Source organism: Rattus norvegicus, chromosome 8, assembly GCF_036323735.1.
Source record: "Rattus norvegicus strain BN/NHsdMcwi chromosome 8, GRCr8, whole genome shotgun sequence".
Taxonomy (NCBI): domain Eukaryota; kingdom Metazoa; phylum Chordata; class Mammalia; order Rodentia; family Muridae; genus Rattus; species Rattus norvegicus.
The window spans coordinates 67,215,283-67,236,730 of NC_086026.1; the positions used below are offsets into that span (position 1 = coordinate 67,215,283).

A 21,448-nucleotide genomic window follows, 5' to 3' on the forward strand; every position below is an offset into this window, starting at 1 on the left:
CATCTGTCTTTATGTCCAGGCTTCTCCTTCCTTCTCTAGGACCTGACCTTTGCTTGGGAGCATAGTACTTACTTGCTAACTGGGTCCACACAGAACCTGTGTGGTTGATCTTAGCTTACTCCTATATTAATTTGCCCATCCGCAGCATCCTCACATTGCAATACATACAATAAGGCAGCCATATTTGATAAATAGCTTTGGCCTGGATTATTCATTCAAGACATATTTCTTGCTAACCTGCTATGTTTCAGGTAAAGATCACCTATGGAAGGCAAACAAGACCGTCAGGGTCCATTTTTCCATGAAGATTATGATGACAACAAACAAAAGAATCTCACAAGCATTCAGCACCATTTTGAGAACACAAGAAGAGATAGGATTCCTGACATCTCCAGCAAACGGTTAAGACACAGTACTAAACAAAATTTAATGAAATAAAGCGTGGAGCTTAAGTGTCAGTACTCTAGTAGACAGAAAACTGGCTAAGAGGGTGGCCACTTAGGAATTCCTGAAAGAGGGGCTATATTTAAAAGTGGATGCATGGGATAGGGAAGAGGGACTTTGGGAACTGTGAAACTGCCTACCAGCATGCATACTTTATAAGAACAGGAGGGGGTAGTCATGTATGTGTAGTTTGCTTTTTCTGTCAAGCTATCCTACTCAGTTACTCCCCGAGTTCTGTCCTATGGTGGACTGTACAAGGATATAGCTTTTACACCTGTGTACACAGAATCAGTATTCAGCTTTTGTGAACTATCCCCCTAAGATTTATATATGTATTTACACTGTCATTGTCTTCAGACACACCAGAAGAGGGCACCGGATCCCATTACAGATGGCTGTGAGTCACTTGGTTGCTGGAAATTGAATTCAAGACCTTTGGAAGAGCACTTAGTGCTCTTAACCACTGAGCCATCTCTCCAGCCGGAACTTTATTTCTTAAAATTACATTTGTGTGTGTGTGTGTGTGTGTGTGTGTGTGTGGTCAGTTTTGGGGAGTCAGTTCAATCTTTCCACCACGTGGTTCCCAGGGGAACTGAAGTCCTCAGGTGTGAATGCAAGTGCCTTTACCTGCTGCCTTTACCACCTCACCAGTCCCTCAACTTCACAGTTTTAAAGTAGGTTTCTGGTTTTGGTTATCGTTTTCCTTAGTTTTCGAATTAATGTTCTGAGATCAATCAGTACTCTCTTGAGTTTAGCTAATTCTAACTTTTGTGTAAACACAATACAATTTGATCTTGCAGAAGTTTCTCAGTTCAGTCATGTAAAACCAGCAGTGTCTCAGTTCAGTGGAAATTCTCCTCCCCAAACAGATTCTATGAATGACTGTGTTATAAACCCCATTGTTGCATGTTCACGGTGGGCCAGAAACCCGACTTAATCACTCCTCTTACGGACTCAACTTTTGGAGCCCTGGTGCGCTGCCACAAGGTAGGTTCCCTGGGAGAAGGGAGCAAGAAGTACAGGAGACTGACTACGTGGGAGAAGTGCGTCTACATCGAAAGGGCCGCGGGGCTCCTGTCCACTTAGGAACCGGTCCCCCTCGGAGAAGGTCCGCCCTCTGGCCTACGGCCCACCCAAACGCGGGACAACCAACAAGCTTCAAAAATATCCCAGAGAGCGCGGGAATCATCGGACTATTGACTGCTTACGAAAACCCCACACCGAGTTTCCCTACCTCAGCTGGTACATTTTGTCTGACAGAAAACTACAACCTACTTGCTCCTAGGATCTCAAAGTGCTCGAACACACGCCTCCTAGGAACCGGAAGCATTACCACTAGCCACTGGACGGCCATTTATAAGGGGCGGGGCCTCAGTGAAAACTATAGCCCCCAGAATGCAGCGCGGGGCTTCCGGTTTCCGGCAAGAGGACCAGAGTGAGTGTTTACACCGGCGGCTTGCTGCGGCCGGGTTCCTTCCGCGGGACGGGTGAGGGCGCTGGGCCCCCTGGGCGCGCGGGGCTCTCGTGGGTCCGGAGTAGCTAACTGGTCCCACGAGAGAGGTGGGGTTGTCAACACTGTCCCTACTCACGACTAGGTATCTGTGACCTTGGGCCAAGTGACTTCAGCTTTCTGAGTCTTGATTCCTGATCTGTAAAATAAGGATAGTGATGCCAGTTTCAGGGGACAGTTACGAGGATCGAGATCGGTATACAAAAAGTCCAACTCTTTCCTCGCTTTAAACCTGTAGATGGATAGTACCTTGAAGTTGGCTGGGTCGCATCACAGCTTTTTCTTAGTCTTGTCTCTACCGCAAGAGACCTCTTCGGAAGAAATGGTGTCTATAACAAGGACTTGCTTTGTGATGCAAGGCTCTTGCACTCTTTTGAGTTATTAGATTTATTTTTGTGGGCATTCATATATGCCAGGCTTGGAACAGTGAATTAGAAAAGCTCTAGTCGGGGCTGGGGATTTAGCTCAGTGGTAGAGCGCTTACCTAGGAAGCGCAAGGCCCTGGGTTCGGTCCCCAGCTCCGAAAAAAAAGAACCAAAAAAAAAAAAAAAAAAGAAAAGCTCTAGTCTTGGCTTTCAAGGCTTTCAAGAAAGGGGGCGGAGGCGGGGGCGGGTCACAGGTGTGAGGGAAGCAGTGAGAAATTGCGAAGTAAATACGGTTTATAAGGAAAAAGGAGCGAAGAGAAGATAGCTTTTTAAGGCTGGCATCTGGTAATGAAGCTGGCTGACTTGTCCTCAAATCTGTTGATTTGTGTTGCTCTCTTACCTTGAGGGAAGAGGGAATGTGTGACCAAGAGAGGAAATATATGGGACAACTTTGTTATAAAGTATACTTACCTGTGTTGTTATAAAGGGGCAGGGCTGGGTCTGTTGAAGAAAGCTGGTAGGAGTAAGAATAAATGGTTTTGTAATCCAGGCTGTGGAGTTAACCTGATCATAGAGGTGTTTTGGAATCAATGAAGGCGGTCTAAGCTTCTAAGTTAGATCTGTGTTTTAACAATATGGCATTGGGTGGCGCTATAGATCTCTGATAGCGGGAGGCAAGAGAGGCAAGGGCTCCTTAAAGCATTGTAATAGCTAAATCAAAAGGTGAAGAACACCAGAAATCAGTGGGTAAAAGGGATAGGGTTGGATGATCTTGTTTGACCCTCACAACATTCCTATCCAATTGGTTGGCCTTTTGTGCCCACTTTAAAGGTGAAGAAACTGAGGCATAGAGAAATTCCTTGCTGTCCACCACTAGCCTCTTAACATTACACCCGTGCTTCTGTAGCGGTATTGCACTGACATTGTCTTTCCTTTATTCTTTGTCGCAGGGAGAGATGAGTAGGATGGTGGTTTGTCTTTTAACCGTTAATGCCTTACTGTTTTACAGGGAGAAAGAGAGAGCGAGAGAGAGAGAGGATGTCTCTCTCAGACTGGCACTTGGCAGTGAAGCTGGCTGACCAGCCACTTGCTCCCAAATCTATTCTTCAGTTGCCAGAGACAGAACTGGGAGAATATTCCCTCGGGGGCTATAGCATTTCGTTTCTAAAGCAGCTTATTGCTGGCAAGCTCCAGGAATCTGTTCCAGACCCGGAGCTGATAGGTGAGTCTCTGTTGGCTACAGCTGGGTTGCTGCTCTTGCCTCTGGGAGAGGAGGTAAAAGAGTAAATTAAGGGCTTGTGGTTTGTTGCCTCACTCCAAAGTTAAGTTTTATATGAGTAGAAACACAAAACTATCATTTGCCACTTGAGTCTCATGTTACACCAAGCTACGTTATTACTGAAGGCTCTTCGCTGTGATATTGCTGAGGTCTTTCTCTGAGAGAACAAAATTAGCAAAGAGTTGCTGGTGAGACAAGACTCCTCAGCCTGTCAGGTAAGGCTCAAGGGATAATTAGAAGGATTTTTGGTTGGCCTTGATGGCTGATTAAAGGGAAGGCAGCAAAACAGGAAATGAGGTTGACAAGGTATTCCTAGTGGGGGGAGGGAGGACATAAGTACAGTACAGTCAGATTAGATTGGGAATAAATTATGAGAGCCAAAGCTTCTACCTGGTGCAGACATTTCCTGTCACAGATGGAGTAGCTGCCTCTTATTTTGTTGTTAATTTTTTTCCCATTTATTTGGACTAAGCACTCGCTGCAGTATTGAGCTCTACAGGAGTACGTGGATATATTTCTTAAATAAGCATTTGTACTTGATTAGTTTGTTTTAAACGTTGGGGTTTTGTATGATCTTGAGACAGGGTCTCACTTTGTAGCCCCATCTGGCTTGGAACTTAGGATTTAGACCAGGCTGGCCCAAACTCACCATTTATCTCTGCTTCTTGAATGCCAGCAGTCAAAATGTATTATCTTAATGTCCCCCAGCATTCATAGGCACTGACTGTTGAATCCAGGGCCTCGTATATGCTAGATAACTAGTCTGCCTCTGACTGTACCCAAAGCCTGTTTATCTGACTTTTCGATCTTTAATAAACTGCTCAGGCTGGCCTCAAATTTACTTCAGCCTCCCAAATATCTGAGATTATAGATATGTGCCACTGCACCTGGGAGAGTGTCTTCTTTTGTGTGTATGTCGTACATGTATGTGAGTGTGCAAGAGTATGCATTCATGCGTACTTCATGCACATGAAGAGACCTGAATGGGATCTCAGGTGCTCCCCTCTCTCATCTACTTTATTTCCTTGAGATGAGATCTTGCACTGAACCTGTTCTTCCAGTTTGGGTTAGACTGGATAGCCTGCAAGTTCTTGATCAGCTTGCACTCCTTCTTTAGCCACTGATATTACAGGCATGTGCAGCCATGCCTGGCTTTTTGTGTGGGAGCTGGGGACTTGAACTTAGGGCCTAATGCTTGCAGAGCAAGTGCTCTTTACCCACTGAGGTGCTTCCCTCTCTCCTGAGACCTGTCTAATTAAAATAAGATTCTCAGGAGATAGAAACCAAATTGCTTTGAGAAAGAAAATATAAATGGGCAGGGTTTCGTTTGTTTGTTTTCTTTGTAGATTTGATCTACTGTGGCCGGAAGCTTAAAGATGACCAGACTCTTGACTTCTATGGTATTCAGCCTGGATCCACAGTTCATGTTCTCCGAAAATCTTGGCCTGAGCCTGATCAGAAACCTGGTAAGGGAGGGTTTGTCCTCAGTGGGTTGGGCAGAACTTCCTAATCCCTCCAAGGGAAGAGCTTGTGTATTCCTGAGATACAGTCCTGGATGATTTATCAAGATGGAGATAGGCAGGATCTTTTCCTCATCGGATTAGATCCCCACTGATAAGATGTGACATTGTTACTGTCAGCACCACTAATGATAGATGGGTTTGTTTGTTTGTTTGTTTTTTAACTTATAAGTTCATTAACCATTGTTTTCTAACAGTGTAGTGTGTGTGGACCTCTTTAAACTCTTTAGAGTAACAGTTGAGTTTTCTGTAAACTTTACATCCTTTTATTATTGTTGCTGTGCTCATTAGACAAAAGCAAAACTTACTTTGTTTTTGTAATGCTACAGTTTGTTTTTGATTAAGCAGATCTTCCCACAAACTCCCCCAGGTAGTTGTTTGTTCCGTAAGCTGAGTAGTCAGGCCTCCTGAGCTCATAGCTGATTTCCACCAGCATTCAGGGAGCTCCTGAAGAAACCTAAAGCCTTTTAGTCTATTAATGCACATTGCTGCTTGGAATTTACAATTTAGATCTTGTCTTTGTGCTCTAAAAGTGTCTCCGAGTATAAAGCTAAGCTATGTAAAGGAAGTCAGCTTTGTTAAACTAGCAGTTTGGCATATTTTTTATTTTGCTTGTGTCTGTTGTGAGTAGTTATTAATTTGAAAGTTATCTTTTCAATTCTAAATGGAACAAAAACCTCTTTTGTATCCATTGGGAAATGAGAGAGAGAAGCAGCCTGGCATCCTAGGATTGGTGTGATGCTCTCAGCCAGACTTTGGAGCCCTCTGCTATAGGGGTCACCATGATCAGACAAGGAGATTCTGAGACTATCATGAGTCAAGTGGAAGATAAGATCCTTGGCATTTCTGAACAGAGACAAAGCTATTCATTGTCCAAACACCCAGAGATCACACCCCTTCCCTGGCTGATGAGCGTGACTGTGCCTCTTCCACTTTGAGCTTTTACCTCTCTCAGGTTGGCCTTTTTTCTTGAATACGGCTATTAAAAGCAGAAGAATAAAATTGACCCCAGAGAAGAACATCCACGCCCAGATGCTCTGACTTTTCTAATATCCTCTGATTGAGCTGCTCTGGAGTTCTCATGGTATATATTCTCCTCTACATACTGAGCATCGAGCCCAGCTTGTTCCGGACAGGTCTGTCTCTCTGCTCTTCAGCTAGAGGACATTGACTGAAGAGAGTGAACAGCTGTGGGTTTCTGCAAGCTAGTTTTTTTTTTTTTTCCAGTATATTACACAATCAGGACATGGTAGATAAATAACACTTAGTACTTTATAGATAAAAACAAGATCGGAAGTATATCTGTTCAAAGTCACCTAATTAAAATGAGTGTTAGAACTAGGATATGAACCCAGATCATTCTGGGTTTGTGTTTTATTTTGGTCTGTCTGCCTTTCTTTCCAAAAAGGGTTACAGAGACACCCAATATTCTTAGCAGCTTGTGCCTTAGGACATTTAGAGCCTTTTCCTCCCTGTGTCATCTGCAGGTTTATTTTTGAAACAAATGGAATTTTTATTGGGAGGGGAATGTAAATTTAGTTCTGAAAAGAAAGTTTTTTAAGTGATATACTTTAGATATTTTCTCCCGTAGTATTCTTCCAAAAGGAGATGGATTTGATGATATAATTCCGTGGTCCTAGAATAACAGGCCAAGGGAGGAGGTTGCTCACTGAAAGCCAGCCTGGTTTAAATAGTAAGATTCAGTCCCAAATGACAGGGGTGAAGCAAACAGTAGCATCCACTGTAGAGCTGGTGCTTTTCTGTAGGAGGAGGATCTGCTAGCTTCTCTTCTTCTGCCTGGCTCACTGTGGGGGTCTGCACTGCAGGGTGTGTGTGTGTGTGTGTGTGTTTAGCCAGGGCCTTGCTTTTATAGCCTAGAACTCGTACTTTTTCCTTTCCTTCCAGAAACCAGGATTAGAAGTATATGCTACCATACTCACCTTAACTTTATATATGTGTGTGTTTATTTCTTAGCAGTGCTGGAGATCAAGCATTCTACCACTGAGCCATACTCTCACCAAGATCTTACTTTAGCTTTCAATTTGAGCCAAGATATTACCCTGGTCTCCAGCCACAGAAAGCAATTTAATGTTCCTTCAAAGCACCTCCTCCTTAATTCTCTCATGCCTTTCTATGTATTTTCACATAGGCTTTGAAGACCTTCTTCAGTAAACATTTACTCTACCTTAACTTCCCCTCTTGGATGGTGTCCTAGGAGTCCTGACTTGGGTCCTAGCTGTACTCCTATTGATGCCTTGTTAGTTAACAAAATTCAGCTTAGAACACTGCTAGACTTTCCTGTATGTAGAATACAGTGTCCAGAAATCAAAAGAGAAGTTGCTATTTGGCACATGATAATCCCTAATTCCTACTGGGATTCTTTACTGGGATGTTCTTACTGGCATCTGTCTCTCTGCCCAGGGCCTTGATATGGTATTTTCTAATTGTGTGTTTTTATGTTTGATTTAGTTTCATTTCTCCTGCTGCCCCATGAGTTGTTAATGGGAGGAACTTGCTTTTCTTGTATGATTTCCCAAAGCTAGATTGAAGATAAATGCTTGGCTAGATAATTTATTGTGGTATCTGTTTTCAAAGGAGACAGCCCTCACGATCGTGATGACATGATTGCTGTGCTGACCTCCAAGCATATAGTTCACTTTGCTTTGAGAGCAGTGTCTCTAAAGTCGAATGATGCAACTTCGATTATCCTAAGGATATCGAGTGGAAGCTCGGCCCAGGATGAACTCCCTGTTTGTTCCTATCCCTCAGATTTCTTCCCTATGAAATGGGTGGTGATGGTCAGGTAACCAGTGCAGTTTTGACCCCTGCTAGACTTCCCTGTATGTAGAATAAATTATCTATATGTACAATAAATTATCTAACCAAGCATCTTCAGTCTGTGCTATTTGGCGTATGGTAAAAGTTTACTCAGATCTTTCAAGTGCCTTGCACTTCCTTAGTCCTTATTGGGATTCTTTTTTATTGTGGTTTGTTTTTTGTTTGTCTATTAGTGGTGCTTAGGATCAAACACAGGGCTTACCAGGTTGTTAGGCACAGGTTTCCCCTAGGCCAGTTTGTCTATCTTTTTATGAATCAAAATAGTATTACAGGAGCTGGCGAGATGGCTCAGAGGTTAATATCTCTTTCTGCTCTCCCCGAGCTCCCTGGTTCAATCCCTAGCACCCATGTGTAACTCACATCAACTGAAACTTTAGTTCTAGGAAATCTGGTGGTCAGGCACTCATGGGACACACAGGCATGCAGGCAGAATACTCATACATGTAAAATAATAATTAAAAGATAAAAAAGTAAAGGGACCTAAAAATGCTATAGAAATTCAAAAGGAAATAACAAATAAGAAAGACTTGCCCATGGGCCTGTCCCTAAGGAAGTGTTGTTCTTTATCTTGCTCCTTCCAGCCTTGGACCATATGCAGACTGACATATTTTGCATAGTTTTACCAGAGAATGCACATCCAACTTTGTGTTCTATTTCTTTCTCTTAACATATTGTGTCAGCATAGTGTTATATCGTTAAGATGGTTTGGCATACTCTTATTTTAAGTTTCTACATAAGAGGCCGCTGAATTGATTATACGTTCTTTCTTTTCAAATATAAGAAGTCTAGCATTTCTGCAATGGGTTGTTGATCAGAAGAGTCTCTTTCATGTGACAAGATCCCCCTCTGTTGGAACTTTGTTTTATGTACTGAAGAGAATTCATTGAGTGTATAAATTTCAAATTTGTGACACAATTTTTTTTTTTTTTGAGGTCGTGCTCACATTCTTAGAGGGTGATGAGGGAAGGGACTCTGTAGACCAATTTGTACCTGGACAAATGCTGAAATGATTTTGCCCATATTTGTGGTTAATGACAAATTACCTGGGGTGTAGGATAACTAAGTGTCTTGTCCTCCAGAACCAGTGGACAAAGTGGCTGCCCTGAGAGAGTTCCGAGTCCTGCACACTGCCCTGCACAGCAGCTCTTCCTACAGAGAGGCAGTAAGTTCAAGCCAAGACTGCAGGAGTGATGTGAACACTGGTTGTTGTTTAGCGTAGGAACTGACAGCACATTGCCATGGCAACTGAGAGTTCCTCTGGGGGTTTTTGCCATGTCTGTGGGCCTCAGTAGACTCCTATCTTTTCCCAGAGAGCCTGTCTCAGTCAGGCATTGGTTGAAGATTCCCTATGATGATAATTATACAACCTCTCCTCAGACTAGCCTTATGTACTGACTGTGCTTGCAGCTACAGAATCTATACACCTTTCCTAATGGGAGTAGATCTTTGTCTTTTGGGGAACTGTCTGTCACCTCTTAAGCATGGATTTCCCTAATGGAAAAATAGAGAATTAATACTGTGAACTTCCTTCCTGATGTTTACAAGTGTGAAGCAGCGACTGTATGGAGATTGGAAGAGGGGCTTCAGGGAGCTGGAGAAATTGTTATTGGGCTGTGAAGAGAGCATTTAGAAGTATTACAGCTAGGGATGGTGGGCGTGAACCAGAGACTGTTCCATTGTGGGGGTCTGTATACAGCTTTCTGTATATGCAGTCAAATGGAAGTCAAGAAGAGTTTGGGCACACGGTGCTGTATAATACCAGCTGGTGTGTTAAGCCATCCTGGTTTCTCCTGCAGGTCTTTAAGATGCTCAACAATAAAGAATCTCTGGATCAGATCATCGTGGCAACCCCAGGCCTCAGCAGTGACCCCATTGCTCTAGGTAAGTACAAGAAAAGAGTTGAAGAAATGTGAGGTTTTGGAAAAGGAGAAACTAGGAGCAAAAAAGGGCTGCAACAATGCTTTGAAGAGGCACAGTATTAAGGGATGAGGGATTGTAATCAAGCATCATTCTACAAACCTACCCACTAAGGGCTCTCAGTCATCCTTTGTGGCAGCTCTGTGTGGCCTAAATGCAGGAAAATGTGGGGGCCAGAGAAGGACCATTCCCACTGGAAGAAGATACCCACGATTCTTTTCTCCTTTGCTCAGGAGGGCTGCTTTGGGTGCTTTGAGAGTTAGTGCTGCTGCTTCTTCCTGGGTGTTGACAGAGTTCCACTGTCTTAAGAGAAATCTCGGTCTCTTCCAGGGGTTCTCCAGGATAAGGACCTCTTCTCTGTCTTTGCTGATCCCAACATGCTAGATACGTAAGTATAACCACCATTTTATAGAGTACCAGTCCTCATGTGGTCAGGCTAGAAACATGGTTGTTGTCCTGGGGTCTTTTTTGGAGGCCAGTTCAGTCTACTGCTGGGCCCGCTTTCTAAATGTATCAAGGTGTAAGAAGCAGCAAGGGCTGCTTAAGAAGTAAAACAGGGGCTGGGGATTTAGCTCAGTGGTAGAGCGCTTGCCCTACCAAGCGCAAGGCCCTGGGTTCGGTCCCCAGCTCTGAAAAAAAAGAAAAAGAAAAAGAAAAAAAAGAAGTAAAACAGCCCAGGGGTGGGAGCACATGATGTGTTTCACGATGAAGCAGTGTGTGTTGGTGGGGAGGAGGGGGGAGGGAAGGAGAGCGAGCATGGTTTGTGTGCCAGGTTGATTTCATTTAGTAAATGTCAGAGATTTTAAGCACAGGGAAGTAGACATAGGTATGTAGGGCATAAAATGTTAGAACTGGAAGGACAGCAGTGGCTCTGTCCTCTAATTTAGCAAGTGAGGAAGTTAAATCTGTTCTAGGAAGAGAAAGGAGTCTTCAGAGGCTGCCCATTATATAAGAGGTGGAGTCTGGACCCAGTTCTGAACCCTGAGCCTACTGGACTGTATGTTCCCATAGTCCATATGCCTTGCCTGTAGTTTTGCTTTTTAGTCTGTGTGATGGTTTCCAGTGGATCTTAGAAACTGAGCCTTTCTGACCTTCTAAGGGCAAATCATTAAGATGATAGAACGTCCTAGTAAAAGACACTGAAGAGTGGGCTAACTGTGGGGCACACCCTGTAGTCCCAGAACTCAGGTGGCTGAGGAAATCACAGTAAATCTGAGGCTAGCTTGGCCTAGAGAGCAAGTTCTCTAGGGTAGCAGCCAGCCACAGATATAAAGCAAGGCCCTATCTCAAAGCCAAAACCCAAACTAAAAAACGACCTTGTGCTGAAAACTGAGGACGTAAGGGCAGGCCTGGGACCCTCTGCTTTAATGGCCACCCACACTGTCATGGATGAGGGCGCCTTTTCCTTAGTCTTTCTTTTCTACCCCTCTTCTAGATTGGTGCCTGCTCACCCAGCCCTAGTCAATGCCATCATCCTGGTTCTGCACTCTGTAGCAGGCAGCACCCCAATGCCAGGAGCTGATTCCTCTTCCCGAAGCATGCCCTCCAGCTCCTACCGAGATATGCCAGGTGAGGCCCTCAGGAGCTGGTCGCGGCTCGGGGATTGGCTTTACTCAGCAGCTATGTATAGTGTTGGCATAGGGCATGAGTCAGGAAGTGCATCTGTCCTGTAATTTTCCGAGGGGAGAAATGAAATATGAATTTGGAGCATAACTTGAGCTGAGATCTGGAGCTACGCCGGTGCTTTTCTGTTCTTCCTCCTGGAATCTGTTCACTCTCCTCCAGGTGGTTTCCTGTTTGACGGGCTCTCAGATGACGAGGACGACTTCCACCCAGTGAGTGGCATGGCAGCCTGCCCCTTGAGGGAGCTGGTCCTGAGAACCAGCTTCTCCTTAGTATCTGCTATTCCCAAGGCTGGGAAGTGGTCACGGGGACCTTTGGGGGCCAAGGCCATGCCGTAGTATTCCTTTAGAAAGGGGGGCATTAGGAAGTCTTCCCAGGAATTGGGGTGTGGGATGTTGTTCTTTTCTCCTAATTCTGGATACCTCTTTTTCCCAGAGCACTCGGTCCACACCCTCTAGCAGTACACCCAGCTCCCGCCCCGCCTCTCTGGGATACAGTGGAGCTGCAGGGCCCCGCCCCATCACCCAGAGCGAGCTGGCCACTGCCCTGGCCCTGGCCAGTACTCCAGAGAGCAGTTCTCATACACCAACTCCTGGCACCCAGGTATGGAGAAAGGGTTGGGAACATTAAGGCCAGGCTGCCAAGAGCAGAATTCCCCTGTAGTAGATATGATTACCTAGCACCCTGGTGGATCTCTTTGCAGTGAACCCTGGGACCTGGTAGGAATTTCTCACTGTGGTTCAGGTGACTCCCCTTTTTACTTACTTGCCTTTAGGGCTCAGCAGTCCACTTTCAACACAGGCCAGAGTGTTTCCTCTTACCTCCAACAGGGACTAGATTTCACTAGAGTAAGGTTCTTGCTGATGATTTGCTCCATCTACAAAGCCACTTCTCGAAGTACTGGGGTCCTAGATTGGCCTGGGGTCTCAGAGTCCTTTTCTCTGGAGAGAAAGAGAATGGGACCTTTTCTGCCCCATAAATTGGATTCAGATACTCCATAATGCAGAGTAGTTGTCTCGTAGCAAGTCCCTGTCAGAAAATAGCAGTTAGGAACTCCAGGAGTAGTGCGGGGTCATGTGACTATCTGCTGTGGAACTGAGACGACTCTGGGGCAACACTGACTATTTCTTTGAAATCTAGGGGCACTCTTCGGGCACCTCGCCAATGTCCTCTGGTGTCCAGTCAGGGACACCCATCACCAACGATCTTTTTAGCCAAGCCCTCCAGCATGCCCTGCAGGCCTCTGGGCAGCAGCCCAGCCTTCAGGTGAGTCTCTCCACACCCATGCAGGTTTTCATGCTGGATTTGGCATGCTGAGCCTTTTTCTGCACACTGGAGGCCTTCCCTCTAGGAACACCAGGGGCAAGTGTGTGGCAGTCTGATAGGTAGCCTTCCCAGAAAGGGCGAATTGTTCTTGTGGCTTTCCATTCTTGCTTGAGTGACTGTAGCCTGACTCCTGTGATCATAAGGAAGTTTTAGTTAACCATTCATTCATTCAGTGAGCACTGACTGAGCAGTGAGCACACAAATAGGGCCTGGGTTGAGTTGCTAGAACTCAAAGTGAGCAGGTCTTTTATCCCTGCCCTGGAGGCCCATCATGTAGGCACACATATGGGACGCATCTTGGTTAGAAGCTTAGCTGCTGAGAGTAAGAACCTAAGCCAAGCAGAAGTGAGAGAGGTTTAAGCTGATTTGTAGAGGTCAGTTGGGTAAGCCAGGTATGGAAGGGTTTGGTGATGGAGAAGAGACAACTGCCTGATGGAGAGTGTGTGTGTGTGTGTGTGTGTGTGTGTAGGTGTGTGTGATAAACTCAAAACTATAGAGTTAGAATGCAGTGTTATGGCATAGAGCATCCCGAGATGGGATCAGAGAAAGAGGGTAGAAGCCTAGGTGGAATGGGCCTTGAATGCCAGCCCAAGGAGGTTAGGTTTGGTCTGGTGGTTATTAGGAGTTCCTGAGAAGCTTTAAGGAGGAAAGGGTCAGCTCAGCTACATGGAGAGTCGGAGTCTCAGCACTGTATCTCACACTTTCAAGTATGAGCTGTTTCCTTTATGCCTGCTGCTCCTACTCACACAATCTCCAGGGGATGCACCATTCTGAACTTGTGTGTCCCACAGCTTTGAAGTAGTAAAAACCTTCATAAAAAAGTTAAAAAAAAAACTTCATAAAAAAGGTGGGGAAGGGGCTGGGGATTTAGCTCAGTGGTAGAGCGCTTACCTAGGAAGCGCAAGGCCCTGGGTTCGGTCCCCAGCTCCGAAAAAAAAGAACCAAAAAAAAAAAAAAAAAAGGTGGGGAAGCACAAACCTTTGTGGTTTTCACTACTGTTGGTGCTCATTGGTGAGATGGACGCCTGTGTTCATCTCTAGCCGGATGCCTATTCACTAGGTTCCAAAGCTCCAAGCTTTCACTTGAGATGATGTGTTCATGTCTCTGCCTTCCACAGCCTCACCTCTGCCTACCTCTGTTTGTCTTCCCACTACCTTCTCCTCATATATATAGTTTTCCAAAAGTTGTACATTTCCTTTCTGTGAAGAGGCAGACAGTAATGAAATTTTGAAGTACTAGAAGAAAATGCAGGCAAATTTCTTTCAATCTTTACAGCAGGGAAAGCTTCTCATGGCTGAAATTCAGAGTCTAGGAGTCACTGTATACAGTCATTCTAAATTTTGAGTTTGACAAAGTGAAGATTTATTCCTGGAAAACAGCCAAGAAGGAAAAAAAAAACAACCCAGCAGCAAAACCTAAGCAAAGTCTTAAGACTAACAGTTGTAACCCTATCAAACAAATGGCACATCTTCCTGAAAAGAGAAATGTAAGACTCACCACTTCCTAGAAAAGTGGGGAAGGGATATGAAGAGACTGTTCTCAGAACAGGACTCCTTGGAGCCCCACTTCTCAAGAATTGTCCCAAAAATGTTTGTGTATTTAGAAAATGAAAGTTTTATGGCACCGAAAGAGTCACAGAAGCATTATTTGTAACGGCAGAAGATTGTAAACAGTCAACCAAGGGCTAGAATATTTATTAGATGCTTGCTAAAATGTTTTCTGTAGTAGGTCATAGTGGTACTCTGTGATCTCGATACTTACCAGGTTGACGTAGGAATATTATGAATTAGTGGCTAACCTGTGCTATATAGCAAAACTCTTTTTAAATTATTATGCATTTTTATGTTTATGTTAACCTGACACAAGGTAGAGTCATCCGAGAGGAGGGAGTCTAAATTGAGAAATTCTTTCCGTAAGGTGGGGCTGTGGGCAAGTCTGTATGGCATTTTCTTAATTAGCAATTGAAGTTGGAGAACCTAGCCCATGTGGGCTGTTCTACCCCTGGGCTGGTGGTCCTGGGGTCTATAAGAAAGCAGGCTGAGCAAGTCATAAGAAACAAGCCAGGAAGCAGCACTTCTCCATGGACTCTGCACCAGCTCCTGCCTCCAGATTCCTACCTTGCTTGAGTTCCTGCCCTGGTTCTCCTCAGTGATGAACTTTGTCAAAGGCCAGTTTTGAACACCAGAGGGTAAACTGAGTCAGGAAGTAAGGTGTGATGGTGGCATTGGGGTCAGTACTAAGAGGGGCTGATGGGGGTTAGTCCTGATACAACTAACAGGGCTGCTACCTATGACTGACAGTGATTAGAGAAAAGGGAGTCAAACACACAGACACACACACACACACACACACACACACACACACACACACACACACACACACACAGCAGTTGAAGCAAAGGCAGCCTCCAGCATTTTTATTTTTTCTCTTAGCCCTTTTTATACCCCTTAAGACAAAGTTTTTCTATTTAAGAAAATGACTTCATAGCCACAAGTTATACATTCTCTAAAAACAATCATCACAAAAACATATTCTTCAAAAACAGATTAAAATCATGACACAAGAGGAAATTATGACAGGATTATTGGTTATGTATTCCTTTTTTGAAACTTTTATCTAACTAAATAATTCTCGCTCTTTTTTTAAAGACTTATTTACTTTATGAATATGAGTACACTATAGCTGTCTTCAGACACACCAGAAGAGGGCATTACAAATGGTTGTGAGCCACCATGTAGTTGCTGGGAATTGAACTCAGGACCTCTGGAAGAGCAGTTGGTGCTCTTAGCCACTGAGCCGTCTCTCCAATCCCCTTGTCTTTCTTTCTTTCTACAAGTTTACTGTAACCCCAAAACATTAATTCTTTTGTCATAGATGAACAAAGTTTAAGCAGGCCAAGTCTGTAGTAGCAGGCTTCTCCCTGTGCTTGATTGACAACAATCTGTAGTTACTAAGGAACAGGACATCTACCTAACATCTTATTTTTGAAATCTTGATCAGCTAGACTGGCAAATCATCTGTTCTCTGTCCTTATACTCAGAATTGTTTAGTCTTTATTCATAATCTTCCTATGTCATGGTGCATGCCCGAAACCTGTTACCACATCCCTAGATCACAAGACCAAGGAACGCAGGCCCAGCCTAGAGTGAATGCTTTCTTTTATCATTAACTTGTCCCAAGCCTGTTTTTCTTGCTGTTACAAGTACATGCTTGCAATGTATGAGCGCTTACTGTACTCCTTGCCCTAACTCATGCAGGTCTTGCCAGTCTATGAGGAAGGGGCACATTCTATTCTTATTTCTAATTTTAGACATTCTATCAACTATCGTAACATCCCAAAATTATTTAAATCAAGCTAATTTCCTAAATCTACTTAAATCAGGAATTCCATAAAATCATTAACTCATCTAAAAAGTATTATCTCAAGAGCTTTCATCTTCATTTTGGCCTACAGTAAACTTGCCCAACAGTGGGCTATCACCCAGGAAGTAGTCACACCAGGCTGTAGGTAGTGAGGGTCTCGCAGTGTTCACTCACACCAAGCCAGATGAATGCAGTGTATGGCAAGACAAACATGAGAAAGCACATTAGTAGCAAGGGATCCTGAGAGAAGTCTCTGGGGCCACGCCTTTCCAGAGTGCACATTGTCATCTCTCCAGGGAGCTCACTTGCTCACTGTAGCTCTTCCTGCATGGCACCCACCAGAACTTAAAAGCTATAAGGTAAAATAAACCTTTTTCTTCCCAAGTTACTTTTGATCATGGTATTTTATCACAGTGGCATAAACCCTGACTTACACAGTGTACTAACATAGAAAGATCACTTTTCACTACATATCATGGTAAACAAAGCTTTTAAGCTAGGTGTGATGACATGTATCTGTAATCTTGGCACTCAGAAGGTGGAATTGGGAGTTCAAGGCCATCCTCAACTATATAATAGTAAATTAAATTTGAGGCCAGCCTAGGCTGCATGAGATCCTTTAGCCAACATTCAAAAAAAAAAAAAAAAACTAAACTAAAACACAACTTTAACTTATTTTTGTTGGTTTTACTCTTTGACAATCTCATACATGTTTTGTATATAATTGATTCTAATTACCAACCTCTCACCCTCTTATATTCCCCTCATCCCTGTCAAATTCTTCCTAGCATCTCTACTGGTCTCTTTCCCAGACTGATGACTGTCGGGTTTGTTTTGTGTCCCACAAGTTTGACGAGGCCTTCTGTATAAGCATTGGATTGGAACTGTCCACTGGAGCCTGGTGGGCTCACCAGTGGGCACAAAACTGAAGGCAAGGACTCTTCCTCTCCTCCACTCTAACAGTAGTAAACCATTGAGCAGTTCGAGGCATGCTCCCCAGCCCTTCCTCCACCTGTGCCTGACTGTCAGTAGGCCCATTGTTTTGCTTTTATTTTTACATTAGTTAAGTCACTATGTGTGTGTGTGTGTGTGTGTGTGTGTGTGTGTGTGTGTGTATCATGGACCGATGTGTGGATTCCAGACTCAGATCACCTGGTTCACAAGGCAAGTGCTTTTACCCACTGTACCATCCCAGTCCCAGGCATTCCGGGAAGACTCAGTCAGTGCAGGCATCCATAACTGTTGTGAAGTCATTGTTGCAATGGTTGTGTCTTGCCCAGAGAGTGGCGTTTTTGGCTCTTCTTCCAGAGCTTTCATTTGCACATCCTCTTCTGAAGTGTTCTTGCAGCTTTTGAAGGGATAGGGTGAGCGTCTTGTTTTAAGGATGAGCACCGAGGTGCCGTGTTTAAGAATCTTTATTCATCACCATTCACTGGGAAGAGAAGCTTCTTGAACGGAAGCTGAGAGGAGCATTTGTCTGTGTGTATAAACAAATATTTAAGAGGCAGTGTGGTGCAATGCCAAATTTTCTAGACAACATCATTCAGTCCCCTTCACCATAGGGCTTTTGGTCAGATTTGTCATACTAGACATAGAGTGCCTTCTATAGAACAGGCCTCAAAGCCAGCCATTAAACACTTATTTAAAGCTATAATAGCAGTGGACCTGTTGTGCAGGTGGGGCTTCTTACCTTGTAAGAGGTCTCATAATTTGTAGGGTTCACAGATGGATAAGGCCTTTCTCCTTCAGTAGGCTGCCTAGAACCTTTTGGGGTTATGAAAACTGTCCAGCAGGGGGAATCTTCCAGCTCAGTTCCAGTGTTGTCACTCTGTATTGTGCTGCCAAAGTATGTCTTCAGCAGTAAGATCTCATTGTCTAGTCCTGGTGGGCAGACAAGAGGCATGGAAAGAACCTGTATTGTTTTGGGGAGCCCTGGAACTTCCTTAACCAGTAACTCCTTAATAAGTATCCCACCCTTGGCACTGCTGTTTTATTTAATAGTCCACAGCTTCTAGGAACAGCTTTTCCCAACCATGAACGGTGTACTTAATAGGTTTTCATGTGACTTTTCATACCACCTTTGTTTTGGGTATGTTAGGGTACTACCCCTCCTTGTTTCTTCTGTCTCAACACCTACCATTCTCTTGCTTACCCTTTCATTCCACTGTCCCACATTTCTGCTTTCATAGTACCTACGTTCTACTTTATTCCTCTCTTAAGGCAGCTTCCTCCCAATGGCCTCTTTATAGTTTCCTGACATCTGCAGTTACTGTCTCTCTTTTAAAAAGACTCACTGGGCTTGAATTGGAAATGCCCTGGATTGACCTCCTGAGGGAAAAACCATCACACCTGTTTTCAAAGCTAATTTCAAAATTTACTCTTTTTGCATGTTTGTGTGTGTTTTAACAAGTTTTTGGATTTTAGACATTGAATAATTTATACTTTCTCTTTACTATAAAACTTCATGGGCTGGAGAGATGGCTCAGTGGTTAAAAGCACTGACTGCTCTTCCAGAGTTTGTGAGTTCAATTCCCAGCAACCACATGGTGGCTCACAACCATCTGTAATGGGATCTGATGCCCTCTGCTGGTGTGTCTGAACAGCTACAGTGTACTCACGTACATAAAAACAACAAAAAGCCTCCTTTGTTCTCTTTACACTCAAGTGTATCTTCAGTCTTTGTCAAGCCCCTATGCTATGGCCCCAAACATCAGTAGCTTTGCTGTGGGTCTCTTTTTCCTTTCTATTCTGACAACACAACCTCTTAAGTCTGTGACTGGTCATCAGGAGCCTTGCTAATACTTCTGCCTGTCCTGTCTTTCCACAGAGCCAGTGGCAGCCTCAGCTGCAGCAGTTGCGTGATATGGGCATCCAGGATGACGAGCTGAGCCTCCGGGCCCTTCAGGCCACTGGAGGTGACATCCAAGCAGCTCTGGAACTCATCTTTGCTGGAGGAGCCCCATGAACTTCTTGTACCCAAACACCTAGCAAATTGCGGAAGCTATTCCTGGCAGGAGGCACTTGTGAAGTTGCTTCTAGATCCCACCCCAACCCCACCCAATATATCTGATGCTCCCCTCGCCTGCTGTGTCCAGTGCTTGACCTTCCTATTGATCTCAACTGGGGGGAGCAGCTTGGCAAGCAAGATGTATGGTTTTGGAACTGTGGTGTCAGGGTTCAGATTGATCCTTACTTGGTTTAGATCCTGAGTAAGAGAGTTGGGGCCAGTGTCATGGGGGTGCTGTGTAATACCCATGTTCACCTTAGACGAGTCCCTAGCAATAGCCCCCATCTACTTGGTGCTTTAGAGCCTGAGGCTGAAGCAAGCTACAGCCCAGTCTTCAGGGTAGTTGCTCATTACAGAGAAGGCCAGAAGAGACTGTGACCTCTGACAAAAGTCTGGGGAGTGACCAGGTGGATTCTGATGTGGCAGAAGAGAATATTTGTCAGATGATTCCATGTCCCTACACTGGCTGTGTCTCACCAAACATCCTTTGATATATGTTCTGTAATTCAGTACTCACACCGGGCCAGGAAACGCATCCCTTTCCTGTGTCCTAAAGGCATAATGATAAGAGCAGTTAAAAATAATACTGCACTAGCAGTACAGACAGCTGGACTTTAATACTGAGGAGAGCCCCAGCTGCTTACTGTCTGTACTCTGGTTCTGAGACAGTCCCTGCAGCATCACAGACGTGTCCAAGTTGACCAAATGGGTTTCATGTGCTCCAGATCTGTTAGGGGGAAATGTCTATGCCTTCAATAGTTCTTGGACTCATTTGGAGCTGATGTGGCAGGCAGGAGCTCAGAAGTCTGTCCCAGCTTTGGCCTTGGCAAACATTCCATTCACACCATCTCCAGTTGTGGCCATGTGGCCCCTGCTTGTCTCCTCCCTCCGTTCTCTTACTCTGCTTGAGGCTTCTGAGCTCGTGCATCCCTTTCTGCTGCAGAACATTTGGGTGTCTTTGCTCTTTCTGGAACAACTCTTGGTACCTGTTACACAGCTTCCCAGAATTGAACTGAACACAGTTTCCCTTGTTTGTCAGGTCTTTCCTCCATGGGCTTGGCACCTTGGCTTTGCTTCCTGTGGTCATATTTTAAACAGTCCATGTTGGGCCTGATAAGTGCCCCACTGAGCCGGGGCTTTCCATGGGCTGAGGACTCCTTCCTTGTGCTTTTCCCTCTTTCAACAAACAGTGAGCCTCCATGTCATGTAAACATGGTGACCTCCTTGCTCCTCAAGAACTGTGCTATTGGAAAGACAGGTAGACCTTGCCCACTAAACCCTCATGATAGCTGGGCCACACAAGGCCCAGGTTGAGTGGGCAACTCATGGGGAAGGAAGCTCACTTAGATTAGTAGTGTCTGTGTTAGGAGAGTCCACCTGGAGAAAGTGGTATTGGAGTCAGATTGGAAGGTTAAGGAAGGAAATGTATGTGCTGTGTGGCCAGCCATAGAGAGGGGTTGCCCTTGTGGACCTGTTGGTGTAGAAAGGAAGTCAGGGACCACAGGAGTCAGAATTGTAACTAGGGAAGCAGCTTTGCATCCTAGATAGGTCATTCTGGCTTCTGGTAGGTAAGTGGATTGGCGATAGCAAGAGAGAAGGGTGAAAAGGTTGAGGCAGTGGGCCACTTTGATTAGCAGAGGTCCGGCCTGGCAGTAGAGAAGATCTTGGGGGATAGTTGCCATGATCAAAACAGACTTCAACCTTTGGGAGTGTACTACTAGCATTGCCATTAAACAGATGGAGAAAACAAGAGGGGGAATCCTGTCAATGATTTCATGGTTAGGAAGGGGACACGTACAAACTGACTGGTGTAGTAGTCTTTTCTGCAGCTGTAACCTCTGAGATGGGAGGAGTAGGTGGTGAGGGCCAGCAGCAGGCTAAGGAGCTCTGGTTTTCTCCTGAGGGACTCAGAAGAGATGCCCCAGCAGCCTGTTGTTCTTTACCTACTCTGCAAAAACATTCCAAGTTTCCACATTTCCAGTCTTGGGTTGATGCTGAGTATTTGCCTTGGCAACAAAGACTTAGAACTCTCTAGGCTTCTGGGTGCCAAGCCTCTTGTGCCTCAGTAATCTGCTGGGAGTCCTGCCTTGTGAAGTGTCTATGCAGGACGGTGGGGCGGGGTGGGGGTGGGGTACCAGATTTGTATGTGAGATAATCCGACAGCTGTGTGGAGGCTGGATTTGTGGGAAGTGAGACTGAGGATGGATAACCAGTGAGAAGGTTCGTTATCTCCAGATGGGACACTAGGATCTGAAA

General features: G+C 44.8%; 1 protein-coding gene across 4 annotated transcripts; it reads left to right on the forward strand.

The window, feature by feature from the left end:
• The first annotated feature begins 1,868 nt into the window (after positions 1-1,868).
• On the forward strand, positions 1,869-20,942 carry Ubl7 (ubiquitin-like 7). 4 transcript variants are annotated; one of them, NM_001413520.1, is made up of 11 exons: positions 1,869-1,879; positions 3,329-3,541; positions 4,945-5,064; positions 9,036-9,118; positions 9,753-9,837; positions 10,204-10,261; positions 11,309-11,442; positions 11,659-11,708; positions 11,932-12,099; positions 12,637-12,762; positions 19,013-20,942. In NM_001413520.1, exons 2-11 carry the CDS (start codon positions 3,358-3,360, stop codon positions 19,148-19,150), a joined length of 1,146 nt encoding a protein of 381 aa, NP_001400449.1. In that variant the 5' UTR covers positions 1,869-1,879; positions 3,329-3,357; the 3' UTR covers positions 19,151-20,942. The 4 variants fall into 4 exon arrangements, with proteins under 4 accessions (NP_001400449.1, NP_001400448.1, XP_038937017.1 ...); NM_001413519.1 differs by lacking the exon at positions 1,869-1,879 and adding an exon at positions 1,886-1,931; XM_039081089.2 differs by lacking the exon at positions 1,869-1,879 and adding an exon at positions 1,923-2,004 and having other exon boundaries at positions 19,013-19,265.
• Positions 20,943-21,448: the final 506 nt, after the last annotated feature.

Bases quoted from the DNA above. Each gene is read 5' to 3' on its own strand.
- Ubl7 (NM_001413520.1), top strand. From the start codon at position 3,358: ATGTCTCTCTCAGACTGGCACTTGGCAGTGAAGCTGGCTGACCAGCCA. The intron at 10,262-11,308 runs GTAAGTATAACC...CCCCTCTTCTAG, and splicing joins GATCCCAACATGCTAGATAC to ATTGGTGCCTGCTCACCCAG. The intron at 11,443-11,658 runs GTGAGGCCCTCA...ACTCTCCTCCAG, and splicing joins CTCCTACCGAGATATGCCAG to GTGGTTTCCTGTTTGACGGG.